This window comes from Ipomoea nil, unplaced genomic scaffold (assembly GCF_001879475.1).
Source record: "Ipomoea nil cultivar Tokyo-kokei standard unplaced genomic scaffold, Asagao_1.1 scaffold1026, whole genome shotgun sequence".
Taxonomy (NCBI): domain Eukaryota; kingdom Viridiplantae; phylum Streptophyta; class Magnoliopsida; order Solanales; family Convolvulaceae; genus Ipomoea; species Ipomoea nil.
Window position 1 is genome coordinate 1014094 of NW_017617454.1, and position 25386 is coordinate 1039479.

General features: G+C 36.0%; 2 protein-coding genes across 2 annotated transcripts; both read left to right on the forward strand.

The window, feature by feature from the left end:
* The first annotated feature begins 4692 nt into the window (after positions 1-4692).
* On the forward strand, positions 4693-6225 carry LOC109180406 (NAC domain-containing protein 92-like). Its single transcript, XM_019329953.1, has 4 exons — positions 4693-5112; positions 5216-5475; positions 5579-6050; positions 6092-6225. The coding sequence occupies exons 1-3, from the start codon at positions 4935-4937 to the stop codon at positions 6032-6034; spliced, it is 894 nt and encodes a 297-aa protein (XP_019185498.1). The 5' UTR covers positions 4693-4934; the 3' UTR covers positions 6035-6050; positions 6092-6225.
* A 13945-nt stretch (positions 6226-20170) lies between these two features.
* On the forward strand, positions 20171-23838 carry LOC109180562 (cystathionine gamma-synthase 1, chloroplastic). Its single transcript, XM_019330202.1, has 11 exons — positions 20171-20774; positions 21092-21195; positions 21454-21527; positions 21616-21784; positions 21888-21947; positions 22050-22253; positions 22352-22438; positions 22614-22721; positions 23037-23132; positions 23219-23337; positions 23558-23838. Exons 1-11 carry the CDS (start codon positions 20297-20299, stop codon positions 23679-23681), a joined length of 1623 nt encoding a protein of 540 aa, XP_019185747.1. The 5' UTR covers positions 20171-20296; the 3' UTR covers positions 23682-23838.
* The last annotated feature ends 1548 nt before the right edge of the window (positions 23839-25386 follow it).

Sequence of the window (25386 nt, forward strand, 5' to 3'; positions counted from 1 at the left end):
CCTGATTGTTAATTTTCTTCGTTATTTAAAAAAATTATTTAATATTTTAATTAGTATACCACATACATAGTCGTACTTAAACGCAAAATTAGGTATTTATTCTCTAGGGATTAGTGAGTCTACATAAACTTTCGTGTTAGGTGGTGAGGATTAGATACTAAGCAAAGGATAAGGTCTAGATGGGAATATACCGCATGTATTATATTGTACATAATAATAATGATATTTTTACTCGTGTAAATCCATAAATACATGCCAAGGTTAGAGATACCATAATATTACTATATTAGTCCGTCAGAGTAGCCCATCTGCACCTCACTAATTATTAAAGTTGTGGAGCATGTATATGGAATTTTTTCCACTTTTAGTCCCACGACTATAGTGGCACTGGCAGAATTGATCCACGATCTTTGAACCTTTTAATTTTAGTCCACGACTATTGAGTTTTTAGCAAAAATGATCTTTCCGGCCACTTTTCCGTCAAAATTTCACCACTCCAATGCTGCTGCCGGATAACCCAACTAGCCCGGGGAACGCCACGGCCGCTCCGCCGCTTACTGACAGCCCTACCTGCTCCAGGAACTCCGCCGCCTGGGGCAGTAGTATGTAGCCCAGTAATATTGTATGTAGTCAAATATCAATTTTTTTCTTTTAATTTTTTGAGATAAGTAAAATGTCAATTTTAACACGGCTAAAAATGGAGAATTTTTTTTTTCCGGTGAAATTTTGACGAAAAAGTGGCCGGAAGGACCATTTTTGCAAAAAAATTAATAGTCGTGGACTAAAATTGCAAGGTTCAAAAGTCGTGGATCAATTCTGCCAGTGCCACTATAGTCGTGGGACTAAAAGTGCAAAAAACTCCATGTATATGCAAGGAGTTAACTTACGTACTGGTTCAGTAAACAGTATTTAGAAGAAGATATCAATCTTTGAACTTTAACAACGTAACAGCAGTGTAGGGATTATACACAAAGTGGGCAGATTCTTTATGCACATTATTACTTGGGCCCGTTTGCTGAGTTATTATTAAGTCATTGTGATTTACATACTCCCAAATGCTCTGTCAGGCCGGGGTGTGAAAGGCTCTTGGGGTTAGGGATTCAACCTTTCGAAAGAAGAAGTTGGTGGAGCATTTATTGAACTTCCTTTGCCCTGAAAGAGATGGAGTATGATTTTCATACACGAAAGTCACGAGTTTGAATTTTGTCAATAATTACTTGACTGAGGTCGCTGCACCCGGTTTTTTCTTAGTACAATCTATCGATTTATAAGCTATTACACATGATAGAGTTTACTTGGTGCCCCCATATTAATAATGTTATTAAAATTTTTAGCTTTTTATTGAATTTTAACATTTGAAGTTTTATATCTTTCAGGTCACACTAACTCTCCAAGTTAATGCTAATACTAAAGTTAGTTGCAGCTGTTGAAAATCAAGTTGGACAATTTAATATGGAGTTTGACAAACATTATTGTTGGCCTAAGAATTGCCCATTTTGGACAAAATTAATGACACCTGGAGGAGCTATCCAATCGTGTGATTGGGTCAGCGAGAGATACGGCAGTCAAAATCATAAATAATTGATTCTACATTTCTACGCGTATCTTTTTTAACTTAATTATTAGAGATTTTAATTTGGTTAATTGGAATATGAAAAATACCACTATCTATAAATTTGTGAAGAGTGTTATGTTACTTTTAAAGTCCTATTAGATACAAACATAACTAGTCTCAGTATATATAATTCTTCATAAAATTAATTATTACAAACAAGGTTCACTATCCAATCTGTATATCAAAAAGTGTATCACTAATAAGGTCGGAAATGATCAGAACTGTCGTATACGCTTTGAGTTTGAAAAAAAAAAAAAAAGATTTGAAGAAAAAAGGAATAATTGTGGCTGGAAAAAGTGACTAATTCAACAAGAAAATGAAAATGGGCGATATTAAGTCGCAATCTTAAAGAAATATTTTATGGTATTTAGATTTAGGTAAAGGTTGAAGAAAAATGTTGGTTTGAAATAGTGCACCGACCCTCGACTTTTACGAAACCCCCTTTATAATTTTCTCGTGTTGGAACTTGGAACAACAAAAATAAATAAATAAAATAATGTATACTACTGGTGTGGGCTTCTCTAATGTCTGCGTAGCCGCAAACTGGAGAAAGAAACAAAAATGATATTGAAAACAGGATTTAAATCATGTGCATACTTTTACTACTCCGTATAATTAATAATTTCCTATTTTCATTAGTATTAACAATGATAATATTTGATACTCATGGCCATAGGATCTCGGGACCCATTTTATTGAGAAAGTTTTAACTCGGATAAAAATGGTGAATTGGCTCAAATTTTGTTGGGGTAGGAAACAATTGTTATATCATGGATCAAGGTTCACCTTGTAAGGTGGACCCTGGTCCTAAATTGTGTATTTTTCGTATTGAAATTGTGAACTTCTTGAATATAAATTGTGTTTTTAAGTTTTGGAGATTTGTGAATACAATACCATAAAAAATTGTAAATATTTAAAAGGTAAATTGTGAATATATAGTATGTAAATGATGTATCTTTAGACCTATGTCCACCTCGCAAAGTGGACACGAATCCACTGAATAATTTGCCGATAGGAATGTATTGTGACCCAAAAAGACACAAAATAAGAGAGAGAAATAGTTTGTCAGGACAAAATCGACAACAGCCGCCCGACCATTGACCGTCGGCGTGGCCCACTGGAATCCCGCGGCGGGGCGAGGCCGATAGGAGTAGTGTGGGTCATATCCTACAAGACCAAGCTTTAACAACTCCGACACAGTTGATAATTTCGTAAATGTCTACAGTCAACAAACTCTATGTAGTAATATAAATATATACTCCGTATCATTTATGATGGGAATAGACCAAACTTTAACCCCACGCAACACAATTGAATTTGTCAACCAACCCAAAATAAGTTAAGAAAATTTACTTTGCTAACATCCGCATGGTGCAATGTTTGAAAATCGATTTCCATAGTAAGAGAGTGAATATAATATATGTACCACTAATTTCGAGTGTTACACTTTGTAATACTCCAAATGGACTAAATGTATCTGTATGCAAATTTGATTAATTTAATATACAATGTTGATCGAATTAACATGATGCATGTGTACATAAATTATTTGATTTAATACACTATACCTTATTTCCATATATGATGTGATGGCGGGTTTCCGAGTAGGTATAATGTGGCAACGAGGGGGTGTAGATAAATTTGGTTAAACAAATGTCAACTAAAAACCTTCTATTTTCTAATTTGAAATTCCGACTTTACCAAATATGATTATGACTTGTATATTAAAAATATTAAAAATAGATAATAATAAGATTATTAGTATTACCAAATATGATTATTATTTTCTAATAATAATATTATTATTATTTGACGGACAAAAAATTCCACCAAGTGCTAATATTACATGTTATTATTAATAATATTAAAAATAACTTATTTTAAAATTACGAGTTTGATTTTTTTCAATATTCTCTCAATTGAGCTTGTTGCACAGTGCTTTTCAGGAGCGGTTTGTCTCTAATGTCTCTTGTGTAATTTGTAGACAATAACATAGGAGCATGTGAGATTTACTTAATGCACAGTACACTTTCAAGTAGTGACTGTGAATTTCTCTTATTACCAAAAAAAAAAAAAACGTATTTTATAATTCGACAACTTGAGCAATTGGTAAACAAGTAGCTAATGTTAGAAGGTGATTAATTTTTATACGGTTAAATCGCTCTTATCAGATACGAATCCAATATACATGTTAGGGTTAAATGGTTGTGTTTTCTCAGACGGTTTTGAGCATAAGCTGATGAAGTTAAGGGCTCCTAAGTTCCTCCCCCCCCCCCCTCCTCCTCCCCTGTGCATTTAATGCACCTTATATAGGCGAAGATGTAAAACACATGTCGAATTCTCCTGTCACGTGTCAAAAGTGAATTCCATGACAATTCTACTACGACAAGGTGTCCATACGGAGCTAACAACCCACATGATTATGGTGTGAGAGTATTTTTCCCCTTTGATTATGGTCATGGTATGGCCTTCGAACGCCCATTTTACTCTTCCTGACCAGAATCGTAGACTTCCTAGTATGATGTCAGTCGGGCCTCGGTCAATTCATATTAATTTTGTTCGAATCTTGTCGATATAAATCTTGTGGTCGATTACCAAACACACACAAATATTTGGTGACAAGAGAAATCCGCAACTAGTATAATAGACTGCTAACCACATATGATAGATAAATTGTACTACAAAAGCCTTGTGTGACAAACTTGACTGAGATTATATTGACAATAATCAAACTCGTAACTTTAAGCATAAATCAACCTCGTGTGACATTATTAGCAAGAATCAAAATTAAAACTTTCAGACATGAAAATTACATTACACCCACTCGACTACTTTTTGGTGACATACAACATAATTATAGTTTATTATAATATGAATTAAATTAAAAGGAGTTGACATACTACAACATGGAACATGGAATGAAGGCAGAGTGTGAATTACTCCGTACAAATGAAATTAAAAAAAGAAAGAAAAAGTCCACAAAATTAACTGTTAAAAATAAAATAATAATAATAATAAACAGTAGCCCTGGGAATGGAACCACGTTTATCGTCATCCAAAACCTCTATTTATGGAGCTGTGTTCCTCCGTAGGAACACTTTTCTTCTTCACACTGCTTCCTTTTCATCTTTCCGTTACAATAATGTTTTCTTTCTTCCAGCTTCATATCGAAACCCCGCAGATTTCTTATAATTCTTTCTTGTGAAACCCCCTTTAATTACCTCTGTTTTTCTCTGGAACAACATTCAATCGTTGTTGGTTTTCTAGATTCTTGAAGTTAGTTAGATACAGTTGTGTTTTTTGAAGATTTTCATGAGAGATGGAGAATCCCAGTGTTTTTGACGATGAAATGAATCTGCCTCCGGGGTTCCGATTCCACCCCACCGACGAGGAACTCATAACCCATTACTTGTCGCCGAAGTCTGTTGACGCCGCCTTCTCCGCCGTGGCTATTGGCGAGGTGGATTTGAATAGGGTTGAGCCCTGGGAATTGCCATGTAAGTTTTCTGGGATTTTGATGTTTATATATTGTGTTTTAATTTGTTCTGTCTGGGATTATATTGTTTCTGAAATTAAGGTTGTTTTAATTTGGTTATGAAGGGAGAGCGAGAATGGGGGAGAAGGAATGGTATTTCTTCTGCGTGAGAGACCGGAAGTATCCGACGGGGATGAGAACGAACAGAGCGACGGAATCTGGGTACTGGAAAGCCACCGGAAAAGATAAGGAGATTTTCACGGCGAAAACTCTGGTGGGAATGAAGAAGACGCTGGTTTTTTACAGTGGAAGAGCGCCCAGAGGTGAAAGAACTAACTGGGTAATGCATGAATATAGATTGGAAGGCAATCATCAAACCTTTCAGGTTCGGATCAAATCAAATGCTTAATTAATTATCACTCTCCTAGCTTAGCCGCTTTAATTTTTAGATTGTTGGGTTGATTTTTGTGTGTTTTTTTCCCCTGTAGACTGAATGGGTGATATGCCGGATTTTCAAGAAGACTGCCGGCGGCAAGAAAATACATATTTCAGCGCTGATCGGAGGCGGCGGCGATTGCAGCAAAAACTCCACACCGCCGTCGACATCTCTGCCGCCGTTAATGGATATATCTCAGACAACTTGTTTCTCCGACTCCGCAGATGATGATCAGAAGCCCATCATGGCCTCAAGTTTCGCTTCTTCTCCGTCACCGTCGAAGAACTCCGACGTCTCTCCGGCACCCCTCATTTTCCCCGCCGATCCCACCCCAACCTACTTCCATTCCGACCAGATGATCCCGTACGCCGACAACATGGATTTCTCCGACTCCGGGATGACGCAGCAAGACCACTCCATTACGAGGTTTTTGCTGGAGGAACCGCCGTTTCTGATGACCTCAGCAGCCGCCGGTCCGGTGGACATCGGTTGTCTCTGGGATTATTGATTTTCAGATGATTGTTACTACTTAGACAGATGATCAGTGACGTGGTTCAAGAATCGGAGTTGGTATTAAGGGTGTGATTAGTGCAAAAGTGGTTGGTATAATTTAGATGATTAGGTTTGTTAATACAGAAAATTAAAGTTCTATTTGACTGTAAATCTTGACGGTTTCAATCATTACAACTTTCTTAGTAATTTCCGAGCTTGCATATATTTACATTTAATGAGTTTGTTAGACGGTTGTAAGGTTGATGAACATCGTACATTTAAAAAAATAAATAAATAAATAAAGAATTTGATGCAACTTTTAGGCCACCAACAATCCACGCACTCTTATCTTAACTTTGATTCTTTGATTTATGGAATTATGGAGAAACTCATCATGCATTCTGACTATTAAACAAAGGACCATTAAAATTTACTATGTTTTTTTTTAGCCAGAGAGGAAAATAGGTTCTCTAGGGACTAAAAACTGTTTTTTTTTCCCTCTATATGTAGTTGATGTAGTAAATACAAAGTGTATATTGTCTACGATATACGGTCCAAGATCATATCTGGGTTCGAATCCTGAGTCTAGGTCTACTTGTTGGCTTAAGTAATAAAACTCGGTCAATGTGACATTGGGTCAGAGGTTCCCGAGATTAATAGCTATAGAGTAGGAAATAGCCAAAAGTCCCTTCTAACAACAATTAATGCGGTATTTATAGCCAGACGAGGGAACAGGTCCTGGCCTGTCGGCATGCCTTGTTGGAAAAAATAGCTTAAAATGGCATGTTAAGTGGCTATTTTGTGGTACAATTATCAGTAGGATCCACTTCCGATTTGGGCCGGGTCATAGTGGATTCAGATTCTTCGTAGTGAGACGAAGAGATTGATATATTGTACGCTCAAAACGGATAATGGGTGAATGAGATATTGATTCTCAAAGTAGACTCATTTGAGTGAAAAATGGAGGGAAAAAAGTGAAATTTTGTCCCACATTGGTTTGGGAAGAGAATTTGTCCCACTATTTATACAAGAGTCTTTTAAATACTTATTGAATGTATAACATAGAGGCTTTCTCTTGCGTGCACCCTGGGGAGCATAACTCTCGTACTTTAAAGGTCACGAGCTCAATTCTCTTATAAACACATGGTCTGCTCCAAAAGGGTAGTCGATCAATTCTCTTATAAACACATGGTCTGCTCCAAAAGGGTAGTCGAGTGGGGAGCATAACTCTCGTACTTGAAGGTATGAATTACTCAAAAAAAATCACTAAATCTCGATCATTATCCACTACATACCCTCACCCACTAATTGTGGGTTTCCCTGTCATCCAAAATCAAATCTCTATCTTCTTGAAGTATGCCCTGCAATCACATTGGTTAAGATGCCGCAATTGTTTTACTGCATGTACAAAAAAACATGTTTGCTGCAGTCGTTTGTTCAGCGGTTACTTCCTCGAAAGATCTTAGGTTGTTTGATTATGGATTTCCGGTTATATGTACATCATTTAATTTAGCAGTTTGGACCACAAGGTTTTCATATATATGGTCCCTAACCACACCTAATCCTCTTTTTATTTTTTTCTTGTTTGCTCATTAAAGTTGATAGGTGCATCTATTTCACGTCGACTTCCGATTTGTTTTTCCATTTTATCCACATGTAAAATGATGAATTTGTGTTTGTTAATAACTTAACGCGAAGATAATTGAGAGTAATTGATTACTACATTAGATGTTGTTTCATTCACTTTATGTTATGTTGTTTGTTTGTAATTTAACTTTTTTTAATTTCCTTTCCGTCCACATTTAAAAATGTTTGGTTCATGGGTTAGATACAAGAGATGTGAATGAAACTATAAAAGTCATACACACATATTATTTAGTTGATAACTTTTTGAAACACAAGTATATGATTTGATTATTTCTAGCTATAAAAACTCATTTGGTCCTGTTTTGTAACATAGTTATCTTATCAGCCAATTTTGAGTTATTTGACCATTATTAGCGGTTTGACTTGGTTAAACAACCAATATAAGTGTTTGATTAATTAACTTTTTGTAATAGCTTATTGCTCCAAAATGCTAGAATACAAAAAGCTGCTCAAAACAGTTTTTCGATCAACTTTTTGAGAAAGTCATTTTGTATGTAATCAGCTTTCAGCTAACAGCTAATTTACCAAACATCTTTTTACAATCAGCTAATGCTATCAATTAGTCAAACCTAGTAACCCAATCAGCTAACAACTATTTACCAAACACCCAACATTACTTAATCTAAATTAGGTATCATTCAATTAATTCAACTTTATCCCTCCTCATTTCATCCTCTCCTAATTTCATCACCTCATCTTTTTGTCGCCTCCTCACACTATGTACATATGATTAGTCATTTTAGATTTTTGTTTTGATTTTTTGTTCATATTGTACTTTGAATGTCGTCATATTAGGATCAATTGTCTTGATTTTTTATTTTTGTATTTTTTAAATTTCAATTATAGAATCATATATAACCAAACAACAATATTGTTAATAATCATTTCGCCAATTCTAACCTACCATAAAACATGTAAAATACGTCCATCAAAATCCATTCTAATTATTATGTATTTAATTCTCATTTTGATTCTGATTCTCATGTTTAAATCAAACACCCTTAATTTATTTGTGCCGTAGGTGGGAGCTTTGAAGGCTTCCCATGCTTTATGATGAGGTAATAAATGTTCGGATCATTTTGTTAGCTTAGGTCAAGTTAGTGATGAGTGGGTTAGAGTCATCTTAGGTTAACTATAAAGTATTACTAAGGATTTTAGGTCAATCTTGATTCCGAAGGTCCTAACAATTTGGTGGAAAAGGTTAATTGCGTAATATGGGCTTGTTTGGTTATCAGAGGTTAGTGGTTAGCGGTAGCGGATTGTGTTAGCGGTTATCAGATAGTGGATTGTATTAGCGTGTTTGACCAGCAAATTGTATTAGCGGTTTATAAAAAAGTGTTTGATAAAATTAGCTATTTAGATTAGCGGTTAACATGTAAAATGACATATATACCCTTATAATAATTAATAATTAATAATTAATAATAATAATAATTTAAATTTAAAAAAAAAAGAAAAAAAAAAAGAAAGAAGGGAGCAGCTTGCTGCTCCCCTCTTGGCCCTTGTATTCCCACCGTCCCACATCGATGAGAAAAGTGGAAATGGAGCCTTGAGGCTCCTATTTAAGGAGCCTCAAAGCTCCACAAATTCATTCGTTGCCCATCTGGGATGGGCAACATTGAGGAGCCGTTTGGCTCTTCAAATTAAAGAGCCATTTCGGCTCCTCAAATACAAGTTTAAAGTTTTTTTTTTTTTTTTTTTTTTTAATAAACAGGGGCGTTTTGGAAAAAATTTATTTTCCCCAAAACGCTAATTGCAAACGCTGCATTTTACAGCGTTTGCGAAAGCAGCGGTTTGGAGTAAACTGCTGCTCCAAACCGTTGCTAACCAAACAGATTTTTTTGGCGGTTTGACATGGTCAAATCATGTCAAACCGCCAAAATGGCGGATCCGCCAAAAAATGACGGATCCGCCGATTACCAAACATGGCCATATCTTAAATAACTCTAAAATGTCCAAATAACTATGCACTAGCGTTATAACATGGCAATTTCATAACTCCGTTTTGTCAGGGATTGGAGAATTACTAGCCTATTACTGTTTGATGCTTAATAGAATTGAGATTTAAAGACTATTGTGATAGTTTAGGTTCTTCCAACTTTTTCTACCTTATTAGGTGTAAACGACGAAATTTCTCAACCTGACCGTACACTCTAGCCCTACAAGGATTGTAGAGGAGGATTAGCAACTCTTTAGATTATTGAACATAAACAAAAGAGTTTTTTGCACTTTTAGTCCCACGACTATAGTGGCACTGACAGAATTGATCCACGACTTTTGAACCTTGCAATTTAAGTCCACGATTATTGATTTTTTTGCAAAAATGGTCCTTCCGGCCACTTTTCCGTCAAAATTTCACCGGGGAAAAAAAAATTCTCTATTTTTAGTCGGGTTAAAATTGACATTTTACTTATCTCAAAAAATTAAAAGAAAAAAATTGATATTTGACTACATACAATATTATTGGGCTACATACTATTGCCCCAGGTAGCGGAGTACATGTACCACTCCAATGCTGCTGCCGGATAACCCAACTAGCCCGGGGAACGCCACGGCCGCTCCGCCGCTTACTGACTGCCCTGCCTGCTCCAGGAACTCCGCCGCCTGGGGCAGTAGTATCTAGCCCAGTAATATTGTATGTAGTCAAATATCATTTTTTTTTTTTTAATTTTTTGAGATAAGTAAAATGTCAATTTTAACCCGGCTAAAAATGGAAATTTTTTTTTTTGGTGAAATTTTGACGGAAAAGTAGCCGGAAGGATCATTTTTTTACAAAAAAATCAATAGTCGTGGACTAAAATTGCAAGGTTCAAAAGTCGTAGATCAATTCTGACAGTACCACTATAGTCGTGGGATTAAAAATGCAAAAAACTCGTAAACAAAATGCGTATAGATACTTCTGACTCGAAACGGAACAGACAGAAAAACAACGCAGGATTTTCATGTACACATGGGATGACCACGCAGGATTCATAACATTATATTGGTGTCATTGAGATTTGAGGAAGAGAATTTGCCAAATGTCCATACAATTCACTTGGGCCTTGTATGTGAAGTAGCTAATAATTAATATCAATCATTATACACATATGATGACCATGCGAGAGAAACTCAGTCACTATTTAGATGTGCGTAAATACTAGAAAAATCAACCATTATTTGAGTATGTGTAAAAAAATAAATCACACTACGAAGACTTTGTAACAGACTCAACCGAAAAGGTGTTGACATTAATTGAAGTTATGACTTTCAGTACAAGAATTATGATACTACTACCAATCGTTATGCTGTTGAGCCGTGTCCACCTTGCAAGGTGGACACGGTTCTATATTCATAACTATAAAACTATATATTCATAATTATTGAACTCTATATTCACAATTACAGAACTCTATGTTCATAATTACTGAGCTATATGTTCATAATTATAAAACTATATATAATTTTTGAACTTCATATTCACAATTATTGAATCTCTATATTCCTAATTACAGAATTATATGTTTATAATCATGTTCACAACTCTATGTTCATAATTTTTGACATATATATTCATAATTATGAATAATTTTGGAACATCATCCACCTTGCAAGGTGAATACGGTTCTACATCATAATTTGCCTCCTACTACTACTGGGCATAAGTTAATGGGCTTTTGTGTTAATATTTGGGCTGGGCAAGTCCTTACCCATCAGAAAGGCCCAACTCAAAGGTTCCTAAAACTAAACAAATGCAATGATGAACCATTTGGTGATTTGGTGAAGGTATATCCACAACCTTAAATGTTCTTATTAAATACTACGCATTATACTAAATAATATGACACACACACACACATTTGTATATTCATAATTAATTAATCATATTATATTATCCGCCAAGCACCTTATGCTTAGATGGCATGTAGTGACTTCTCCTATGTGGAGGTCATGAGGCTCAGTGGATCGGAGGCGTTGTTGACCCTGTGTGCTTCATTAGGTTGAGAAAGTATGTTTGAACAGATACTACAATGTAATAGAGTCAGTAGCATTAAAAAAAAGGTTTAATCCCCAACCCAAAAGCCCGACAAAGCGGTGATCATGGTTCCCAAAAGGTTTAATCCCCAACCCAAAGGGCCCGACAGAGCAAGAAGCCCCCCTCACTTTGTAACTCATGGTAACTTAGCTGAACATAGAAGTTAGATATTTGCTTTACTGAGTTACTGTGCACAAGGAGTCCCCTCACTTTGAGAAGTTGCTCCCACATTGTCGCGTGTGATACTCGATTCCGGATCATTGCTCCCAAACTTCACCCCTGTAATTAACTGAGCTACCCATGCAGATAGCTTATTGTTTGGTGATCATTGGTTAGAGGTTAGTGCTTACCGTATAGTGAATTGTATCAATGATTTCGACCAACAGATTGTATTAGTGAATTATAAAAGAAATATTTGTTAAAATTAATTGTTTACTATTGACATTAACATATAAAGACATTCATTCAATTACAACAACAATAATAATAAGATTAATCATTTCAACATTTTGACTCAATGAACCCAAAAAAATGATCAAATTTATGAAACTTTGACAGATCCGTCAATAATCAAGGCCAAAATCTATGCTTCGTGCATGGTACTCTTTAAACAAACAAGACAGAATTAGTAGGCAGGTGGGATCGTGTCGGGAGTGGGTACTAAGAACAAAAGCATATTCCGAATGTTATGTTGGGATATGTAGTCAAGGGCTGGGATGCAAACTATCCATCCACTATAACTCTATAACCCCAATCGGACGGTTGATATAACTTTGCTGGTTGTGTTTCCAGCAACCTATTTATTTATTTATTTATTTATTTATTTATTTATGAATTATAATAATGTGTCATGGGTTCTTACAAAGCTCCAGCTTTAACAAATTCACTATGTTTAGTCGATGTTTATTTCAATTATTTTAAAAAAAAAAAATGTTGCTTTCCCTTGATATAATTATTGTATTAAACAATTTTTATATTAATTAAATTTTTATTAATTTATTGTAAAGTTGACAAGTTTTGATATGATAATCAAATTAAAATTAAAATTATAATTTAGGTATCATTTTGCGATTTCTTGTAAAACTGATGTGGGACCCCACCCTTTGAGAAGATAATGTTTTGTGGCGACTCACACTCCAAACTCTGGATAGGGAAGAGTTTGTCCTTTTCTTGGATATTTCTTGATTCATTTAAAACATTATCAAGCAATGAATAGTTAAATGACGCTCCGCAAAATTTTTGATGCCAACTAGGCTTTACCTTCTTTCTTTCGGGGTCTTACCCCTCCATTCCCCGCGTCCACGCACACAAACAAATAGTTCTTTATCTAAATTTTTCTTAATTCTTTTTAAACTTTATCAAACATTAGATAACATTTTTCATCCACACATCGGCCTCTCAATTATATAATACTCAAGTTAAAATATTAATTTCATGATTTTCATCACATCAATTATCTCAAAATTTAAGTAGATAATTGACACCAAATCTCACCAAAAAAAGAAAAAAAAAAAAACCCACTAAAATCTTTTAAAAAATTAAATTAATTTTGTTCTTTCTTTTCAAATTTGAATCATATATATATTTGCCAAGTTCATTGTATTATGTCATTGTGATAATGTTGTGTTGTGAAGTTGCATCAGTCTTGGTCGGTGGTGGACCACGTCGACATAGAAATTAAAATGGCCATTGGTGTCAACTACCAACTAGGCATGGCTGAACATTTTTTATTTTTTATTTTTTGATACTTTATAACTTATCCACAAGGTTGCAAGTATTGGGAAAAGGGTCAAATAGGCCCTCAAACTTTTCATAAGGAGTCAATTAGGCCTTCCAACTTTCTAAAGTTGCAATTAGACACACGAATTTTTAATCTCAATGCAAGAAGACCCATTGACCGGGTAACCACCTGCAATCTCAGGTAAAATGCTTTGTAGATGCTGACTAGGCACAATCTTTACACATTTGGCTTGCCACTAAGAAAAAAAAAAAAAAAAAAAAAAAAAAAAAAAAAAAAAAAAAGGAAACAAAATTGGGGGGAAAAAAAAAAAGAAACAAAATATTACAAATATAAATAAGAAAAACGAAATAAGTATAGTAAAGGGGAAATGGGGAAATTGAAATTGGGAAAGCAGAAGCGAACTCTAGAACCCTAAGACCCTATCAAAATCAATTCTCTCTTCAGTCTCAACCCTCATTCACCTAGAATTGAAATTTACGAAGGAATATCACAGGCTAACAACTCGACGAAGCCTATTATTGTTGATTGGAGTGGAGCTTGAAGACGAAGCTATTGGCAGTAAATGAGCAGTCGGACGACTCTGTAATAGTTGGAACTTGAAGACGAGGTTGTAGCAATCAGTTTTTCTTCATCCACGGACAGAGAGCAGTCGAATGAGTCTGAAAAGAGGTAATAAACATATCCCTTGTATATTTGAAGGTAAAAATATGGGTTTTGTATATTTGCAGGTATAGATATGGGTATTTGTATATTAAATAGTATTGGCAGTGGCTTTTTTTTTTTGACTTGTGTGAATTTGGATTGCTTTGTGATATGTGTAAAGCCATGCCCATTTCAAGCTACTGGTTCATGGGATGAAAGTCTAAAATGCTTCCAGCTGAAAACACTAACTGCAGTACACAAATGTAATCTAAAATACAGCTTGGCAATTGTGAACCAAAAGTTGATTGAAGATAGGTATGAGGATAAGGTAAGAGATAACCCTACTATTGGACCAATAGAATTGAAAAAGCACATCAAATCAGAATTGAAACTCAATGTGGGCATATGCATGGTGAGAAGAGCAGTGAGGGCCATACTAAAGAAAATAAATGCTGGTTTTCAAGATCAATTTCGCAAAATTCGGGATTATGCTGCTGAATGTATGAACTCAAATCCTGGAACAAATGCAAAAGTAAAAACTAATATAACTACCCCTACTAGTCCTTGTGTGTTTCAACGATTTTATGTTTGCTTTGGGGCTTTAAAGTTAGGGTTTTTAGAAGGGTGTAGGAAAGTGATTGGGCTGGATGGGTGCTTTCTAAAAGGACTTTTGAAAGGTGAAATCTTAAGTGCAGTTGGTAGAGATTCTAACAACCAAATGTACCCAATAGCATGGGCAGTCGTAGAGATAGAGAACACTGATTCTTGGCGGTGGTTTCTAGGGTTATTGAAAACAGATTTGGGCATCACCAATACTTATCCATGGACAATAATCAGTGATCAACAAAAGGTAAAACAACAACAATAAAATACCATTTATCTTGAAATACCACTTATGCATTTTACTTGAATAATTATCTAATATATTCTATTTTATATCTTTTGTAGGGTTTAACACATGTGATTCAAGAGTTGTTTCCTGACTCCAAGCACCGTAATTGTGCAAGGCATGTGCATGCTAATTGGAGTAAGCTACATCGAGGGAAAGTGTTGAAGAAACACTTTTGGATGTGTGCCAAGGCTACAACTGAATCTCAATTCCAGGAACAACTTAAGTGTTTAGAAAAGATGGACCGTACTGCAAAAGCTGACTTAGAAAGGTAAACTGTTTCATAAATGTATTGCATATATATATATATATATATATATATATATATATATATATATATATATATATATTATTTTAGGATATCTATGTGTTAAGTTATATGTGTCAATGTGTGTTAAGGTACCCTCCAAGGTTGTGGTGCAAGGCTTTCTTTAGGACATTTGTTAAGTGTGATGCTGTAGATAACAATTTGAGTGAGGCTTTTAATGACACTTTGGTGAAAGCAAGAGTGAAGCCCATTATCCCTATGTTGGAAGACATAAGAATAGGGGTGATGAAGAGGATTGCAAAAAAAAGGAAAGATGTTGAAAGGTGGACAGGAAATTATGGACCCTTGGTAATGAAGAAACTAACTTCAAACATAGGTGAAAGTATGGTATGGAAGGTAATTACATTATCTCTTTCATTACTGTCTCATTGCCTTCCTTTTAATTATATTGTGCAATGCCCACTGCCAGTAAAGATGACTCTTTAATTATATTCTAACTTGATTATTATATTATACTAGGTTGATTTCAATGGAGATGACGGTTATGAAATTAAGAAAGGAAGACAACAATTCAAAGTGAAACTTGCAGGTAGAAGCTGCTCATACAACTCATGGGATCTTTCTGGTATACCATGTCCACATGCAATTTGTGCAATCTTTGATACTGAAAGGGACCCAGAAGGATACTTGCTCCAATACCAAAAAAGATGGCAGGTAGACCAAAAAGAAAAAGAAATCGTGAGGCCAATGAAGTCCCAACTCGTCAGAAGCCATCCACTACTACTACTACCATGGGCAGTGTCAAGACAAGGGTATCGAAAAGGGGAAAACAGATGCATTGTTCTCTTTGTAAGAACCCGGGCCATTATAAAAGAACATGCCCTAATAAGAGTGGCCAACAAGATGTTGAACCAATGAACTGACAAGCAAACTATCATAAACTTTTTTGTTATTTGCCAAACAAACTTTTTTGGTACTATTGCCATTTGAATCTTTTTTGACTGTTTTATGTACTTAGGTGTTGAATTATGCCTTTGGCAATATGTAAACAATGGCAAAAAATCTCAGTTGGCAACATGTAAACAATGGCAAAAATTTTGATTTGGCAACTATGTGAATGAAAATGTATGGTTGTGCTTTATGATTGGCAGATTGGAATTTTATGATTGGCAGGATGGCTTCTTGATACAACTTTTGTAATTGTTATACTTTGGCAGATGCTTCATACATTTTCATATTATATTGACAGATTCTTTGTGGAAAAATATTTACCAAAGTCATATTCTTTCAATATGATTGCTGCCTTTGTGATGAGAGGCAAGAAACCACATTGCATATTATTTTCATTCCATTGCCAGTTAAATTAGTTTTAAGACATGCATCCTATATAGTAGTTTTATATGATGAACATGCTAAGAAAAAAACAGGATGTTCCATATATAAAATCATACTGTCATTATACATCACAGTGGAATAACACAACTCCGATCTAATCCAAATATTATCAAATGTTCAAATCCGATTTAATCTGACAATCAGATATACCCGACCGAACCCGAAATTATTTTCATTCCATTGCCAGTTAAATTAGTTTTAAGACATGCATCCTATATAGTAGTTTTATATGATGAACATGCTAAGAAAAAAACAGGATGTTCCATATATAAAATCATATTGTCACTATACATCACAGTGGAATAACACAAATCTGATCTAATCCAAATATTATCAAATGTTCAAATCCGATTTAATCCGACAATCCGATATACCCGACCGAACCTGAAATTAGGATAATCCGATGGGTTTAGGATATTTTTTTCTCGGATTGGATTATAAATTTTTAAACCGAAATCTGAAGGGGTTGTGCTTCCGAAAAATCGATTCGTCCCAACCTGCCCGACGCACACCCCTACTTGTCACACCTCTCTTTGTGTTCGCTGTGATAATCACAATTCTTTCATTCAAAATTTGGAAACAAAAAGCTCTACTTATAGACAGAGGTATTGACAGTGCTAAGAGAACAGATTACCCTACTTCCTATACTGATGATCATCAACTTCAGACAAAGGAGCCTCTTAGCATCAACATCGTAGCATTTGAACACACTCTATTGAGACTCAAGAACGCAGCTATCGTCTCTGCCACAGACAATGGAAGATTGCCAAGGGGCCGAGTTATCGCTGTCAAGAGGCTCTATGGAGGCCGGGAGATCCATGGAGACCGCGAATTCTTTGCTGAAATGGAAACTCTCGGAAAGGTGAAGCACGAAAATCTGGTGCGCGTTTGAAGATGAGACTCAAGCACGCAGTTATCGTCACCGGCAGTGACAACTTTAGCAGGAGCTATATCATTGGAAATGGCGGCTTGGGGACAACATACAAAGGAAGATTTCCAAGGGGCCGTATTATCGCTATCAAGAGGCTCTATGGAGGCCGGGAGATCCATGGAGACCGCGAATTCTTTGCAGAAACGGAAACCATCTCGGAAAGGTGAAGCACGAAAATCTGGTGCCATTGGTTTGCTATTGCCCGTTTGAAGAAGCGTATTTCTTATTTATATTTTTAATATTTTTTTCCCCAATTTTGTTTCCTTTTTTCTTTTTCTATTTTTTTTTTTTTTTTTTTTTTTTTTTGCTGAGTGGCAAGTCAAATGTGTAAAGATTTTGCCTAGTCAGCGTCTACAAAGCATTTTACCTGAGATTGCAGGTGGTTAACCGGTCAGTGGGTCTTCTTGCACCGAGATTAAGAGTTCGTGTGTCTAATTGCAACTTTAGAAAGTTGGAGGGCCTAATTGACTCCTTATGAAAAGTTAGAGGGCCTATTTGACCCTTTTCCCTTGATTTTAATATGTAGAAATAATAATCATAATAATAATACGGAGTAATAGATAAATAAATAATGTTGAAATCTATCATTTTCATTTTCGAGCAATTTGCGAATCCCTATTATTTAATTGCTAGATATGCTTTCTTAATTTAATAACAACTTGCTGGCAAGTGGTAAGTAGACGTTGCAATGAAACTTTTCATATTGGAATATTATATCTATCAACTTTAATAATAATATAATTAAATATTGGATGTGACTATGTGCTTGTTTGGTTACGATTATTGGTGGATTTGTTAAAATTTTGACAAATTTATCATTTTAACATTTTAATTTTCGTCAAAACGTCAAATAAATTGTTTGGTAATTTCAGATTTGGAAAGTAAACTGTTGAGAGGTTTAATTTGACGTTTTAGGGAAAGATTAATTATTAAAAAAAAAAAAAACTAAAGAACTACCTTAAATTAAGGGGCTTTTTGGCTTCTCTTATAAAGAGGAGCTAAAGAGCTCACCTTTCAAACATTTTAGACATGGGATCAAAACGTCATTTATAAAGGGGAGTCCGACTTTATTTTATTTTTTTAAATATATTTTTGTTTAGTATTCTTATTATTATTGTTGTTGTTGTTATTGTAAATTTTATTTTATCGGGTGACGCAAATATTCGAATCCATGATCTTTGCATAGAGTCAACTTTTATACCAAATTAAAACATATGCTTCATCTCAACTACAAATCTAAATAGATAATTAAATTGCGCACACACAATCACACACACACACACACACATATATATATATATATATATATATATATATATATATATATATATATATATATATATATATTATGCTTAACACATTCAATTTGACAATGACATGGCCATGGGCCACCAAGAACAATGGTGTAGTGGCCTTCTTTTCATTGTGCCATCGACTGCGAATGATGGCCTTTGTTCTTTTCTATGATCACCACTCACCAGATAATGATGACCTCGTCTACATAGGTAATTTAGTTAGATAATTAATATTCAATTAGTAGATTGACACTCACGGGAGATTACTGATTCACTATGATTTATTCATCTACTATTACGTCGAAGTTAAGTAACAAGACCATAGAAGTAGGGGTGCCCAAGGTTCTGCTTCAATTCGGAATCGTCGATTTGCGGTTTCAAGATAGCCGGAACCGGAATCGAAACCTTATTTAGGTGGTTCCTGTCCAGTTCCGAAACCTACGATTTTAGTTAGACGCGCCGTTTCTAATCAATTTTTTTTTAATGTTACTTACTTAATGCTTAGTGCTTACTCTGTATTTAGACTTCAATATTATATTTATAGAATATATATATATATATATATATATATATATATATATATATATATGATATTTTACACAGTTCCAAACTGGAACCGTTAGTAAAACAACCAACTCGAACCGGAACCAGAACCATACGTCCAAAATCAGAATTGTGCGTACGATTTTGATTCTGGTTCGGTTCGAACCGGACGATTGGAATCGAACCGCGGATACCCCTACTTAAAAGGCTATTGATAGCTGAGTATGAACACTCGACTTTAATCTCTCCACCTATGAGATTATTGAGTTACCATGATTTATCCATCCATGCATAATTGTGATGGGGCAGAGTAATGAGACATTAGGATCGAAGACATCACCTTTTGCACCTTGGTAAGGATGGCCTTTTATATTTTAGACTGGAAACTCGCAACAAGTTTTTTTTTTTGAAAATACTGGAAGGGGAACCCCAAAACCGGCTAGCTCCCGGTTCTCAAGCTATTCTTGAAGTGCATAATATCAACTCTATCCTTCTCAAGGATATCACAAATATCACTCGGAGCTTAAGAGGACTCTTGAACTTGATTCAATGGCATATCTTCCTGACCGGAACAGGCCTATTTGAGCCTGTGGAGCCAACTAGCCATCAACTTGGACCTTGGTCTAACCATGGTTAAGATGGAATTTAACTATGGATAAACTCATGACCCATACGACAACATCGTAGGCGCAAAACGACAGAGCCCAGTACCCCGAACAAACCGCATCCATCGGAGCTATATTTATATTTATATATATACGAGTCAGAGTCCAATTCCCAAACGATTCTCTTCTTCCCCCTTTAGATTTTTTATTTTTTTCTTCTCTTTTACTAGCCTTTCTATTTTTAATCTCAGGGAGAGGGAAGCCAAAAGCATAACCAAAATCGGATTTTTACCTCTCCAATTCAACCATGGCTATCTCTAGCTGCTCCACGGTGTTTCCCTCGTTCGAGTGCCGCTCGGATCCGGACTTTTCGGGCCGGGTTCCGCGTCACGAGTGCCCCGGCGCCGGCCTGCGCCCTAACTCACTGAGTCAGGGATCTAGAGGCTACGGTCTGTCTTCTCTGATCCTCAGGTTCCCGCCCAACTTCGTGCGCCAGCTCAGCATCAAGGCTCGGAGGAACTGCAGCAACATCGGCGTGGCGCAAATCGTGGCGGCTTCGTGGTCCAACAACAAGGCCGCCTCTGGCATCCCCCCGGCGGCTAAGGCACTAGATGCCGCCGCCGCCGCCATTTCCCCTCCTGAGGTTTCAAGCCCTGTGGCTGAGGAGGAGGTGGTGTTGGTGGATAATGGTAGTTGTAGTGACCCAAATGTACAGATTCAGGATTTGGCCCATGCCAATTACGCTTCATTTTTGAGTTCAGATGGGAGCGTTGCAGTTCATGCCGGTATGCTCCTCTGCTCTGTTTTAGATTTGAATCTAATGGTTAAGCAATAATGGATTTTTTGCACGTTATGTGTTTGATGATATTGCTCTGAAGGGAGATCTGTTTATAGAAATGAAATTAAAGAAGCTGTTTTTTTGTTCATATTGCTATCTAGAACTTCTAGACTGAGGATTGTATTATTAAGTTGAAATGTGGATTATGTTTATACCACATGTATATATAAAGTTATCTCATTTGTAGTATTGACTTTGAGATTACGTCTGTGTATGTGTATATGGATTTTGAGTAATAAAGGAGTCTATTCTTGTTTTCTGCAGGTGAAAGATTGGGGCGAGGTATTGTTACTGATGCAATAACAACTCCTGTTGTTAACACGTCTGCTTATTTCTTCAACAAGACTTCAGAGCTCATTGATTTCAAGGTAATTGCTGTCATCATGTTTCCTTGCTTAGATGTTCAATGTTTGCACCATGATAAACAGATGCACAAACTAATGGTCTGGGTAGAGATTGCTGGATAATAGGAAAGCCAGTTTAGGAAGTGCTGGGTTAATTTCTGAGTTTGTGGGATGTGTTAGTTCAGGAACATGCTATGCACTGTTGAAAATAAGGTCATTTAGTATGGTAAGCCAAGTTTGTTGCATGGATTAATTTGTTTATGGTGATTTGATCTCTGGCAGGAGAAAAGACGTGTAAGTTTTGAATATGGCCGCTATGGGAACCCTACTACTATTGTTGCAGAAGAGAAGATAAGGTCAGCTCTCTATTTGATGCATTTACTTGTGGTGGCATATATGTGATTTGATATTTTGAGGCCATTTGGTTCTTTCTTACTGGAACAGTGCGCTGGAGGGAGCTGAATCAACCTTGTTAATGGCATCTGGAATGTGTGCTAGTACTGTAATGTTGCTGGCATTGGTCCCTGCTGGTGGGCATATAGTGACAACCACTGATTGCTATAGAAAAACCAGGATATTCATAGAGACAGTACTTCCTAAAATGGGGATCACGGTAAAATAATACTTCCTCTCCCCATCTGTACTACTACTTGCTTATTTCTATCATTGTTTTGGTTCATTTTTAATCTTCTGAAGTGTATCAATTTTGTATGCAGGCTACAGTCATTGATCCTGCTGATATGGATGGTCTGGTGTCTGCATTAAATAAAAATAAAGTCAGTTTTGGAAATCATTATAAGCTTCCCTTTAACTTGTTTAAAGCTATAAGATTTAAGTAACAGTCCATCCTTATTGACCAGCATAGTTCTTCTCTGCAGGTGAGCCTTTATTTCACAGAATCTCCGACAAATCCATTGTTCAGATGTGTTGACATTGAGCTGGTTTCAAGGCTTTGCCATGAAAAAGGTGCCTTGGTTTGCATAGATGGAACATTTGCTACTCCTCTCAACCAAAAGGCCTTAGCTCTCGGTGCTGACCTTGTTCTGCATTCCGCAACAAAATTCATTGGGGGACATAATGATGTATGCTGATGTTACTGCTAGTGTTTTTAGCTACCATGTACTCCTATTTGTTATGTATTGACCAGTTTCATCTAAGCTAAATGCATTTCTTGTTGCAGGTACTGGCAGGATGCATTAGTGGACCTGAAAAGTTGGTTTCAGTTGTTCGTAACTTGCATCATATCCTGGGCGGTACTCTTAATCCTGTGAGTGTTCTTAATTGATGTTCTGATGTTTGATTTTTCTATATTTTCTTGAGACTATTTAGCTAAAATATAATTTTAAATGGGTGAATATGTTCCATATTCACTGTGTTTTGCTAGTTGTGCTTGAATTTTATGTTACCGAATTACTTACATTCAATTTTCATTGATTTATTAGAATGCTGCATATCTTATCATCCGAGGCATGAAAACGCTGCATCTTCGTGTACAGCAACAAAACTCAACAGCATTGAGGATGGCCGAAGTTTTAGAGGCCCATCCAAAGGTATAGTAATTAGATCTTTTCTAGTCCAAATGGATCTTAAAAACTGTTGCAAGTAGTGAATTTTTGTGTTTTTTTTTTTTTTTAAAAAATTATTTTTTAGATAAATAAATATAATTACATAACACTCTAACAAGAGTAGAAGAACAGTAAAGCAAAATAATCATATAATGAAAGCTAAATTTTGTTTTTCATTTTAATGACAAGACATTTTGAATAAACAAAAGCTTCTTGCAGAGCAATGCTCCTTTCCATTTTTACTTTCTTTCGTTTTCTAAATTTGTTTCAGTAGAATTGATTCTTGAAAATGAGTTGCAGGTGAGACGTGTCTATTATCCTGGCTTGCCAAGCCATCCGGAACATCACATTGCAAAGAAGCAAATGACTGGGTTTGGTGGTGTTGTCAGTTTTGAGGTCTGTATTTCTCTAAGCTTCAGACAACCATTTATATTCACTCACACACTTCTTTTACAAAAGCTAATAAGGATGTCATTGATTAGATTGATGGGGACCTGATGACCACTGCAAAATTTGTGGACGCACTGAAAATTCCATACATTGCCCCATCCTTTGGTGGATGTGAGAGCATCGTGGACCAGCCCGCAATTATGTCTTATTGGTATGTACATATTCTACCCTCAACCCCCATGACACTGACACTGCCCCTGACTGGAACTTTGTTGAACACAATATTGCAACCCGGAGATTGCATTCTCAGTCTGATAGTTTCATAATTAGATCCTAAGTGGGTTTAAAAACCCGAGCTTTCCACGCATCAAGCATGCCCCATCTTCACCTTCTCTGATTGATTATTTTATCTTTGATGCATTTGGAAACAGGGATCTTACTCAGGCAGAAAGGGCGGCGTATGGAATCATGGACAACTTGGTTCGATTCAGCTTCGGGGTGGAGGACTTTGAAGACGTGAAAGCTGATGTTCTTCAGGCTCTAGAGACCATATAGGGCGTCTGACCTTGCAATTTGTTCTTCCCCTTTCCGTGCTTTTCCCATTTCTGTTTTAGTCATTCTAGTTGGTTTGCTTGTTTCTTTTACTTAGATTGTTGAATTCGCACTTTGTTCGCCGTTCCCAATTCGATCAAATGTTATCTGCTTCCTCTTTTGAACTGTGCAAGTGTGCTACACTCCTCTTTCTTGTATGATTCTTAACATTAACTGAATGGAGTGTATGTAAAGCATTTGCAAAAATGGATAATTGCTTGCAGAGAATCTCCGTGGCATATTCTCCCATGATGCTTGAGGATAACAGAGAATCCCCATGGCATATTCTCAGCCAGTATTAAGAATTAATTAGGCTGATTTGACAGAGAATTTGAAACTCATAATTAACATTATATATGGATATGTTTTCACACACTCCACTCAAAACCCAGAGGTTTCAACATGAAACGAAACATATATGAACAAAGCAAAAATGTCAGATTCAACATAACATATATGCAAGCAAACCTTTTGCGGAATCTGTTCTGTTCAAGAAAGGGATATATAGATGAAGGGTCATGCAAAGAAGGTCTCAGGTGCAAAAGTAAGGAGAAATTTGAGCTTTTGATCTGTCCAGATCAACTGTTCTAAAAAAAAGAGCCCTTCTAATCTACACGACGCCATCTTCTCCAGTAAACCATCTTTGATTTACTGTATTTGCATTTTGTTCAAATCATGGAAGGCACAAAATTGTCTCCTGGAAGGCACAACAATGTACACTGGAAAGCACAACTATGTGCTCTGGAAGGTATATATATATATATATATATATATATATATATATATATATATATATATATATATATATGATGGGAAATATATCCCGGGGTCAAACTCCCCGTACGCTCCGTGCTCTCGTTTAGGTCAGAGTCAAACGGTTCGCGTCCCGGTCCATGGATCAAGGTCAAACCTGCCTACGCTTGACCCTATAAATAGGGCCTTAGCCCTCCAAGTTAGGGGTTCCTCCTCTTCCACTCTCTCTCTCTACAACAATGCTCTCACTTCTCTCTAAGACAAGAAGAGTAATTCTTAATAAAAGAACCCCTTTGATCTACATCATTGTTCTTCTCTCCTTGTTCAATATTCATATATTTACATACATATGGATACACCCAACCGTACCGGGGAATTAACCGTATCAATATATATGTTAATTTGTTTAGGAAAGCTCGTAGGCCAGCGCCAACCTGTGCGGCCCACCTTGACATCCCTAAACTCTTTATAGTGTGGTTTACTTATCCTGTATAATTTGTGAGCTATTACAAAGGAGCTGAGTTTACTTAATGTACATATTTAAGTGCGCTTTAGCTTAGAGTTTACTTAATATATATCTTCATATATTAGCAACAATTTTCCTCTTCACCCAAAAATATGTGATTAACAAAATCATGAAGTAAAGACTTTGAATTCATGCATATGTAATAATTATTTGGAGAATTGTCATGGTATAGGTTCGATCAAGACGTGTTTAAAAGTTCGAATTCATGTGTATACAATAAATCTTGAGAGAGTTTTCCATTTCCGCCATGGGAACACTTGAATGTGACTAGATTAATTTCATCTCGACGAGAGTTGTTGTATACTTGTATGGGCCTCGACCGGAGCTTGACTAGATTAGCTAGACTAGCTTGGCATGTAGTGACCTTTTTCATATGGGAGGTCATGAGAT

Excerpts from the sequence above, each read along its gene's own strand:
- LOC109180562 (XM_019330202.1), top strand. The coding sequence starts at position 20,297 with ATGGCTATCTCTAGCTGCTCCACGGTGTTTCCCTCGTTCGAGTGCCGC. Across the intron at positions 21,948-22,049 it reads CTGCATTAAATAAAAATAAA|GTGAGCCTTTATTTCACAGA; the intron begins GTCAGTTTTGGA and ends TCTTCTCTGCAG. Across the intron at positions 22,722-23,036 it reads TTTTAGAGGCCCATCCAAAG|GTGAGACGTGTCTATTATCC; the intron begins GTATAGTAATTA and ends AATGAGTTGCAG.
- LOC109180406 (XM_019329953.1), top strand. The coding sequence starts at position 4,935 with ATGGAGAATCCCAGTGTTTTTGACGATGAAATGAATCTGCCTCCGGGG. Across the intron at positions 5,113-5,215 it reads TGAGCCCTGGGAATTGCCAT|GGAGAGCGAGAATGGGGGAG; the intron begins GTAAGTTTTCTG and ends TTGGTTATGAAG. Across the intron at positions 5,476-5,578 it reads GCAATCATCAAACCTTTCAG|ACTGAATGGGTGATATGCCG; the intron begins GTTCGGATCAAA and ends TTTCCCCTGTAG.